Source organism: Larus michahellis, chromosome 4 (genome assembly GCF_964199755.1).
Source record: "Larus michahellis chromosome 4, bLarMic1.1, whole genome shotgun sequence".
Lineage (NCBI taxonomy): Eukaryota > Metazoa > Chordata > Aves > Charadriiformes > Laridae > Larus > Larus michahellis.
Window position 1 is genome coordinate 77,157,069 of NC_133899.1, and position 9,943 is coordinate 77,167,011.

General features: G+C 53.1%; 1 protein-coding gene across 1 annotated transcript; it reads right to left on the reverse strand.

The window, feature by feature from the left end:
- Positions 1-2,849: 2,849 nt before the first annotated feature.
- CDKN1C (cyclin dependent kinase inhibitor 1C) lies at positions 2,850-5,425 on the reverse strand. The gene is made up of 3 exons (XM_074582462.1): positions 3,959-5,425; positions 3,718-3,844; positions 2,850-3,590 (listed from the first exon to the last, which is right to left on the reverse strand). Exons 1-2 carry the CDS (start codon positions 4,407-4,409, stop codon positions 3,723-3,725), a joined length of 573 nt encoding a protein of 190 aa, XP_074438563.1. The 5' UTR covers positions 4,410-5,425; the 3' UTR covers positions 2,850-3,590; positions 3,718-3,722.
- Between the last annotated feature and the right edge of the window lie 4,518 nt (positions 5,426-9,943).

Here is a 9,943-nt window from a genome sequence, read left to right on the forward strand (position 1 = left end):
GAAGTGTCCTTTTCCTTTAGGAATCGCAGGATCCACAACAAGAGATGCTCTTTGTGAAACAAATCTCTGGAGGTCCGGCAACGTTAACGCTCCTGCCTCGGTCTCTCCCGGGGCAGTGGAGGAACCATGGTAGCTGTCCCTCAAAAGCGCGGCTCTGCTCCTGGGGAGAGGGAGCGGTGGTGATTTGGGGTAGATTATTGCTCTAATTGCGTAGCTGGCTTCAGCCTGGGATTAAGGCGGCTCAAATAACGACCTGACTTTTTGCAGCTGTAATGAGCGGCAAGCTCGGTCCGTCCAGACCCCTGATATTTTGAATCCTTTCCAAAAATATTCCTGTCCTCAAATCCAAAGTGGAATTTGGGATTTACCGCTAAGGAGTAAGTGGGTTGGCGGTAACAACCGGCAGCCTCCCTCCGCTTCTGCCTATGCATTCTCATGATAAAGGGCACTTTAAAGCCCCTCGGACAATGAATGAGTCCTAGTTAAATATTTCAAGAACTTCTTTACATGGTTTCCTCTGATGCATGTACTGTTGAGACATCTGTCTTCCGTACTAATAAAGTAGTCTAGATTTAAAATGAACTTCATTGGATTGCTTTGAAACTATAGGCACATATGGTTCATAATTAGCTGGATATCTCTTATAGTTAAATGATTTTTTTTCTCTCTCTCTCTCTCTCTGTCGCCCATTCGCATCAATAATAGAAGCAAACAAAGTTCCAATTGTTCCCTGTTGCGGGACATTATGTGCCTGAATAAATGGATGTTGGCTGTGTCTACATGGATTTGCCATATGGCTACAAAGGCCGAAAGAATAGGGGCAGTGTGCTTTGTGCCGGGGCGAGGAGGGCCGGCCGGGCTGGGTGGGGCAGGGCCCGGGGGGGGCAGCGGGCGGGCGGCCGCACACCTTCCCGCACCCCCGGACCCTCCGGGAGAGCGGAGCCCAGGGGGCTGCAGGATGCAACCTTCCACGCGGTGGGCTGGAGACCCGCCGGCTCCTCTCGGACGATGCCCAAGAGCTGGAATTACTGGCTTTAATAAAGAGCCCTGTGCCTGAACTCTCCCCGGGGTGAGAGCTTTCCTCCCCATCCAGGCTGGGCACACCTCGGGGCAGGCGGCGGCTCCTCCAGCCGAGGTATTTGGGAGCTCGGAGCAGGGATCTTTCATTGCAGAAAGTCCTATTATTAGTTGGGGGCTGGGACAATGGAGGTCCCAAAGGCACCTGCTTTCATGAAAGCGAGAGAAAAGCCCATAAATCCTGGAGGATCCAGCTGCCTCACTCCGGGTATTGTTGGCTTTCATAAGGAAAGGGAAAAGCTATTTTTCTTTTCAAAGGGGGGGAAAATCGTATTGAGTCAGCGGCCACTGATGCGGGCGCGTAAAATAATCCCGTTCTGATTAAGCGATCACGGAGCTGGAGGTAATCAATGTTACTTTTACAGCCAGGAGCGTTTGGCGGCCGTGACGGGGGGGCAGAGAGGAGCGCTGCAGGGGCCGGGGGAAGACGATGCGGATAAACCCCAAGTCTTATTCACCCTGAGCCTTATTCTCTCGGCTCCCTCCCCCTCCGTGAAAGAGCATCATTACTGAGCTCATAGGGCCAGGGAGTGATGCCCTCGTGTGTCGTTCCACCCCCCTCCCCAACCCGCTTTATCCAGAGCTCCACGAAGGTGACAGGGTGGGGAGCAGGGTCTGAAAGGGAAAAATCCATCCAGCTGGTCCTCGCGCCTCTAGGACTCCCATCCCCCTCCCGCATCCCTGCTCCCCATCCATACTCTCCAGCACCCCAATCCTTGCACCACCTGAAGCTGGGACCAGACCTGACCTGTCCCCCTATCCCTGGGCGGCGCTGGGTTTGGGACCCTGAGCGGGGCACGTGTCCTCACCCCATCGGGCTGGCTCTGTGCAGATCCTATGGCTTTAACCTGCTCCCAGGCCAAGGGGTCGGGATGCCCCCCACCAAGTGCCTTGGGTGCGCGGTTATGACTGCACTGCCACCAATGCGTTAATGCCAAAATGCTGGGTATTTTGTCTGTTGGGATGGTTTATTTTGTCTGTTTGTTGCTTTTCTTTTTTTCCCGTCTTTTATGGCAAGCTGGAATTGCTGCCTTTCCCAGCACTGTTGTGTGTTTGCCCTGTAAATCATTGCTGGGCTTGGGCAAGAGGTACCAGGAAGCCTTTCCCTGCAGTAGCCATGGCTTTGAGCTCCGGGTCAGGGTTTGAGAGCCCACGGCTGGAAAGGGAGGGGGAAGGGGGCGTGTGTCTTTCCATGTTCCCCCAAGGTAGGGGCGTCCCCCCACTGCCGAGCCCACGGAGGGCGCTGTGGGGCTGTGGTCTGCCCCCACCAGTCACCCCCCCCAAGGCTGTCCCTAAACAAGGGAGTCAGCGGCCTCAGCCGCGATGCTGTGCAGGGGGCGGGAGGGGCTGCCCCAGCACAGCTCCTCAAACAGGGGCAGATACAGCCTTGTTAAGAAAAAAAAAGTGGGAAACGGTTAAAAATGATAAATAATCATAAAATGTGCTGAAAGGCCCAATTCAGGGTGTGATGAGGGCTGTGTGCTCCCCTCACGCTTGGTTAAGTCCAGCAGGATTCGGGAACGCTGGTTTTTAAGGGAGAAAAAAAAAAAACCACCACCTCCTCTCCCCTCCAAATTGCACGCAAGGTTTGCGCCGCGGGGCGCGGAGGTGGAAGCGGGGTCGCGCCGGGTGCCACCCCCCCCCCGCCCCCGCAAGGCGCGGAGCTGGGCTGGGCTCCACCGCCCGAGCCACGGGGGCTGGCCCAGCTACCCCCCTCGGGCTCTCCCCCCCCCCCCAGGGCGTCTGCACAACACACACCAAAACAGCCTTGCTGAGGTTTCCTCGCTTTCTTTTTTAGTTTTTTTTTTTTTATTTATTATTATTGAAGTTGTGGCATTATTTGCAATGGCAGTGGTACAGACCGGCTCAGGAACCATTGAAACAGATTTGTCTTCAAGTAAAGTCTAAAAAATATTTTGATTCATAGCTACATCTTGTGAATGCAAAAAAAAAAAAATTCCCACTATAAAAATAAATTTACATTTTGTAAATAACAAAAGCAAATATAGTGCCCCTTGGCTTAACCAAAAGAAAAAAAAAAGACTATTGGATGTCAAAGTTATCCACATTTCTGACATAAATAGAAAATATAAGTTAGTATAACTCTTAAAAAAAGTTTTGTACAAATATACACTTGCTTTTTTCATTTTTTTCTTTTTCCTTTTTTCCTTTCTTTTTTTTTTTTTGCACTGAGAGCTCAGCAGAGATTAAACATTTCATATAAATGACTTTTAAAGCTTTACACTTCTGGCCAGTGTACTCACATTAGGCATAATACATTTCTATATAAAACGTTAATACATTGCACAGTTGTACGTTAACACTGCTCCGTGCGCGGCCGCGGCCGGCGGGCAGGCGCTCCGGCTCCGCTCCGGCTCCCGCTCCCGGTCCGGGCGGGCGCAGAGAGAGGGGGTCCCGGCTCGCCGCGCCGCCCTCCCCGGCCCCCCGCGCCTTCGGGGCGCCGCGCCTCCGGGGGCGGCGCGCCTCTCCCGTGGGTGCCGTAGTGCAAAAATCTGGAGAGGAACAAAAAGGGAGAAGGAAAACAAAAATAATCAAGGGAGGAAAAAAAAAGTGGGTGGGTGGGGGAAATAAATACAGAGCCACGCAGAAAGCGCCCGGGCACCCCAGGGCGCGCCTCACCTGGCTCACCGGAGCCGCTTGCGGGGGGTCTGCTCAGCCGGCACGGCGGCGGGGGGCGGCGGGCAGCCGGCGGGGCGCTCCGCCGCCGCCTTGGGCTCCGCCGGCCTTTTCCTCCTCGCGAAGAAATCTGGATGCGGGACGGAGAGGGAGAAAGGGGGGAGGGAGGGGGTCCGTCAGCCGCTGCGGCGGGACGCCCACCGCCCCCCACGCCCCCCTGCGCACACACCCCCCCCCCACGCACCTGTGATGCGGGCCGTCGGGCCCCTCCGGCGGAGCCGCATGCCGCGGCGGCGGGGCGCGGCGCGGTTCTCCCGGCTCAGTCGCCCCCCGGGCCCCTTGCCGGCGGCGGGGGGCGGCGGCGGCGAGGGGGGCGCCCGGCGGAGGGGGACTCGGTGCCGCCCCACCTGTAGCGTCTCCCGGTAGAAAGCGGGGACGGCGGCGCCCTCCACCTCCTCCCAGCGCAGGCGGCCGGGCCCCGGCAGCGGCGTGTCGGTGTGGAAGTTGTAGTCCCAGCGGCGCTGGTCGTCCTCTCCCATCTCCCGCAGGCGGTTCCGCAGCTCCCGGCCCAGCTCCTCGTGGTCCACCGGCCCGAAGAGGCTCCTGCAGACGGGGCTGCGGCCGTGCCCGGCCAGGGCTCGCCGGGCGGAGAGGCGCTCCAGGGCGGCGGCGCCGGAGAGGTGCACGTTAGACATCGCCGCCGGGCAGGACGCGGGGTGGGATGTGGTGGGCTGGGACGGGGTGGGTGCCCCCCCCCGCCGCTCCTCTCCTTGCCTCCCGTCCCCTCCGCGCTCCGGCCGGCCCTGCCTCCCGCCTCTGAGCCCCTGCCCCCGGCCGCCTGGCTTTTAAACCCCGCTCCCCGCGAGTGCGAGCAAAACAACCATTAGCATAATAGTATTTCCCTGCCATCGGCCCGCCGCGATTGGCGGGGACCCCCCCGCCGCCCCCCGGCCCCCGGCGGCAGCCCTCCTGCCCGCGCCCTCCATTGGCTGCGCCGGGCAGCGCCGCGCCGCCGCCGGCCGCATTGGCCCGGCCCGGCCCCGCCGCGGACCGGGGGGGGCGGCCCCGGCGCTGGCCCGGCCCCGGGGGGCGGCCGCCGCGCTCCCCGCCCGCCGACGGGCCCGCTCCCTTTGTCTGCCGGCGGCTGCGGCTCCGCCGCCGCTTCCTCCCCGGCCGCGTTCGGCGTTGGTTATTTTCCCCGCTCCATGCTGCCTTTTCAGCGTGTAGGGGGGGGTGTGTGTTTGCGTTATTATGGCTTTTTTTTTTCTTTTTTTTTTTTTTCCCCGAGGGGTGTCGCCGGGAGGTTTTTCAGCATCCGTGGGGGCGCGGGGGTTTGGGGCGGGGGAGGAGATGCGTGTGGAGGAAAACGCGATCGTTTCTGGCTCGGGGATTTTTTTTTTTTTTATTACGCTGCTGCAAAACAAAGCGAGATGCTTGCAGATTTCAAAACAAGCTGAAGGCTATTTTTAAAAATAGGGCTTCTCAGCTGCATGGAAGTAATAAGTTGCAGCCTTGCTGAATAGAAATACATGAAAACCACAGCATTTTCCTCTCCTAACTTTTAAACCCACATAATACGTGTTTGTTCACTGCAGATGAACTAATCTCGCTATTGTATTGCCAGGGATCAGCTGGCTTGTGCTTTACATTTTCTGCAGGTCACTGCAATCATTGCCTTTTGTTGTTTTGGGATGGAGGAGTATGAAAGGGAAGGGAGGGGGAGCATAATTGACACGGTGCTAAAATTGGGCCCAGAACATCATCGTAATTTTGATGCGCGCCTCGGGGGCTTGTTACCACAGTGAGCTTTTCATCTGCAAACAAGGGAAAAGATAGACCTTTATCACTCTGCGAATTTGTGGACACCCTGGCTCTCCGCGTGCCTATGGCTCTTGCCTTTGGGAAACTCGAACCCTAGAGCAAAGACAACTTGGATGGTTTTATTTCCAGGAGGGAATAAAATTAATTTTAATTCCTAGGGTGATGCTGCCTGTGCAGAGACTGCCCAGGTGGTGGCTTACTGCAGGGCTGGAGAGGTCACAGCTTTAGGCCCCTTAGGGCAATGGTGACCACAGGCAGGTGTCAGCATCAAGAAGAGGGGCGATGGTCTTTGCACCCATGGGAAGCCCTTCCTTTCGCCCAGCTGGGCCAAAGATACGTCCTCTTCCTACGTGCTGTTTCCACAGTCACCCCACGTCTGTGACGGAGCAGCCCTCCAGCACTGCTGAGGGCACTCACTCCTGCTCTTGCCACGCTGGTGAGGAGCCTGGGGCAGCTGGGACAGCTTCCATAGGCTCCCAGGTTCTGCACCTTCAACAGCGCTCCCAAAAACTGTCCGCACCAGAAGAGACCGGCAGCACCCATGGTTTTGGACCCATGGACCTGGGGTTGGCCATGGCTGGTGCAGAGAGGGGGTTGCAGCCTGGCTCACTGCGTGGGAAGGGTCTTTTCGTGCTGATGTTGATGAGCAATGAGATGCCACGGCAGGTTTGCTCTCCCAAAATAATTTTCTGACGTCCGTGGGAGCAGGTGGGCTGCTCAGCGGAAAAGGTCTGTAGCTTTGTGATTGAAAGAAGAAGACACAGCAAATGTCTTCAGGGTACAGATCCCTGTTTGCTTCCAGGCCAGGCATAGAGTCATGCCCGGCAGAAGACTCTGCTGACCAATGGTACAGACAGACCATTCTCATTTCACAAACAGTGGTAGCACAGGCATTTTAGGATATGTGAAGGCATTTGTTTTTTTAAAGATCCCTGTTGAATGTGGTGTTCTCAACAGATATTCTTGGTTTCCCACATGAGCTGGACCACAACCCTACCCATGTGGCGATTTTAGGTAAGTATTACCACACCGTCCTTTCCTTCCCAAAATGGCCCTTGAGGGTGGCCATGCAGAGGTCTAAAGGATATCACAGAATCATAGAATGGTTTGGGTTGGAAAGGACCTTAAAGATCATCTAGCTCCAACCCCCCTGCCATGGGTAGGGACACCTCCCACTAGAAGGTCATTCAGGGAGCAGGTCACGAGAAGGCTCTCCTGGTTCCTCATCCTAAAAGCACATCATCTTGAAAAGCAGGAGGTGAGCATCAGTTAGCAAGGGTTCAGCCAGGGAGAGAAGGGGTGGGTCCCAGACCAAGTTGGGACGGTTGGGGAACATGTTGAACATGGCACAGTATTCAGCTGGGACTTCTCTGAGCAGCCATCAGACGCACGTCTCAGGATGTCGGATGGGGTGGTTTTAGAAAGAAATGTGCTATGTGGAGAAAATGCCTCGAGTTCCCCAAGAAACCTGCTGAAAAAGTGCCCTCTATTCAAGACGCGAGCTAAATGGCAATGGCCGGGTCCCCGCAGACAGGGGCTCTTTGTGAGGAGCCCTCGCGAACCTGCTGCCGTCCTCCCCCAGCGCCGGGAGAGGCCAGCGGCCGCCTTTCCTGTTTTCTGCCTCCTCGGTTTTATACATTCCTGCGACGCGAGCCGAGCGAGCAAACTTCCCTGCTATTTGCAAGACGTGGGCGTGCCCTCTGCAAAATCCACAGCCCGGTCCTTCCAAACCGTTTTCAGAGGTTAGCCAATATTTACGCAGTGCTTGAGGGATGCTAGGAACTATGGTTTGAGCGGACGAGGAAGTATTTTCAGGGGTTGCCTCGTGTTTGAGGCACCTGGGAGGTAAAGCAGCTCAAGTTTGAGGTTACCAGCTCATCTTCCTCACTGCCAATGCTCCCCATCTCTTTGACTTTTTTTTTTTTTTTTTTTGGTCCCATTATACGCTTACGTTTTAAGCTGGTGGTGACAGTCCTGGAGACTTCCCGCTCATAGTCGCCAGTTCTAGCAGTGTCTGTTCTTCTCTTCTATGTGGAGATAGAGAGCATCCAGCCCATTTGAGGAGGAAATACTGCCTGCACGGAGAGATGTTTTTAATTTAGTGAATCCGTGAACTCTAAGGCCAGAGGGGTATGTTATGATCCTCTAAACCAGCAGTTTGCCTAACACGAGCCACAAAATCTTACCCAAGAGCTCCCACCACCAAGCCCATTAGCTTCTTTAGAAATTCCTGCTCCAGAATACTGAGCGGAGTAATTACCGCTATGGTTAGAACAATGCCCCATAAGAATGAGACATTTTTGCTCAAAATATCCAAGTCATATCTGCTTATGTCAGAAGAAACAATGACTTTAACTAGCGTGTATTCCTGCTGGCTGCTCTGCTTTGAAAGGGGGAGGGGAGGGAAAGCAAACTCCTTTATGGCTTGTGCATCATTGCAAAGGGATGGTGATTGCAGGAGGTTTATTGCGTTTGATTATTCCTGTTTGGAAAGAGTCCAGGTTGACCGTCAGAGCCAGGGCTGAGTCTGATGGCTTGGCAGATAGGGGAAGAGAGGTCCTTGCACTTAAACCGAGCGAGGAGTAACCGAGGTAATTTGATAAGAAGTTATGAAGGTAACAAAAGAATGCGCCTCAGCGCTGTCGTTCTAATGGGGCTGGTTGTTGCAGAGCTCCAGGGTAACTTCTTCAGAAGAGAGGGTTCGCTGAGATGTTTGTGGATGGAGGCGAGCGGGTCCCCATGACATGGTGCCACAGAGGAGCACTCTTCCATATTGTGGAGAGTCTCAGGTGAACATCTCCTGCAGGAATTGTCCTCAGTGTGTTGCCAGACAAGCAAACCCGTTGTTGGGTCCCTGACGCTTGAAGGTTTGTGCTTTGCTCCCTTCTCGTTTCCTTTAATACACCGTTATCATACCTGCTTAACAATGTTTAACTCAGGATTCTTCAAATGCCGTGTGATCCACATGTGATTGCTTCATTTCAGAACATGTTATATTCCATAGTTGCTTTAGCAGAGACACAGACCAATAAACATCGGTACTTTATCTCCCACGCACTTCTCTTTTATTATGCATGTGATCACCGGCAATTTGCAGTTTTGCATTTACACCAGTGGCAATTTTGCCTGGTACTTTGGAATCACGCTTAAACAAACCAATTGCAATTAAAGTTCAAGTTAGCGCAGATTGTCAAAGTGATGCTTAGAATTATTCAAACTGGTGTGTATTCAGAATTATCCACTTCTTGACATGGTCATAAAAAGTCATATTATTTGATTTGATAGCTAGGCAAAACCACACTGGTTCAGGGGTTAAAATGGGAAAAGATAATCTGAACAGAACCCTGAAAAAATTCTGGTAGTTTTAATTCAATTTTAATTGCTTTTTGTTGCGTTCTCAAAAATACGCAAAAGAAAAGCTAACATCTCAGAAAAATGCTTTATTTCATTTAGTTTCCTTTATTTATTTTTTTTTATTATTCTCTCTGTTCTTGGTTGTTAAAAGAAGAGCTAGCCTTGCTGTCCAGCTGCTGTGCATCATTAGGGTAGCACAAAGGTAGCAGTGAATTTAGCCTAATCTATTGATGGACCTGCCACTGCACTGGGGGCCATCGCATTCTCTCTTCACAATCTTCTTTTTCTCTTTCCATCATGTCGTTTTACTAGATGAAGTCCACTCGCCATCTGGCCCTTCGTGACTGATTGGAATCCTGACTGGTTTGCGGCATGCTCTCTGTGAACCGCGGCGTGGCGAGCCTTATCGACACCGTGCTGTTAACTTGGAAAGCAGGCTGGGAACAGCGGCTAGCAAACAGCATTTTGGGCTCGCAGTACGTACCTGTGGAGGGTGTATCTTTTTTGCTAACTAACTGCGTAGTCGTATTTGAGAAGCCATTAAATACTCCATTTATTTATACTCCCTGCTTTGCTGTTGGTATCGTTTCTGTGAAAGTCATGATCTATGCTCATAGGTACTGTTCGTTGCCACGCTTTATATCAAACGAGAGGTTTGCATTTTGCTTGTTTTGACATTCCCCTTGCCTTTCGTCTTGATCCATGATAATATTATTTTTGGAGTAGCTTTTCATGGGTTATTTCTACTTTCTGTAGGGGAGAGGTGGTGGTGAAGGGGCCATTACACAGGTTTTATTTTTGGTTTCATGTTTCTTAAGTAAACAATTTTTTTAATGCTGGTAGTCTTGCGGGAGTCATGACTTGTTCATGGCCTGGACTGTTGCAGAGGGGAGATGCCTGGTCCAAAAACAGGCCCAAGAGCAGCGGTAAGTGCATCAGAGTTACCTTCAGATGCGTCCTAGCGCACATCTAGAGGAAACAAAATCTAAGAGTATGAAAAAAAAAAAAACCCAAACCACTAGCAGATTCTTGAAATCTGACTGTGACAGGCTTG

Coding starts and splice junctions, on each gene's coding strand:
- CDKN1C (XM_074582462.1), bottom strand. CDS start 4,409: ATGTCTAACGTGCACCTCTCCGGCGCCGCCGCCCTGGAGCGCCTCTCC. Junction 3,845..3,958: donor CCCGACGGCCCGCATCACAG/GTGCGTGGGGGG, acceptor TCCCGCATCCAG/ATTTCTTCGCGAGGAGGAAA.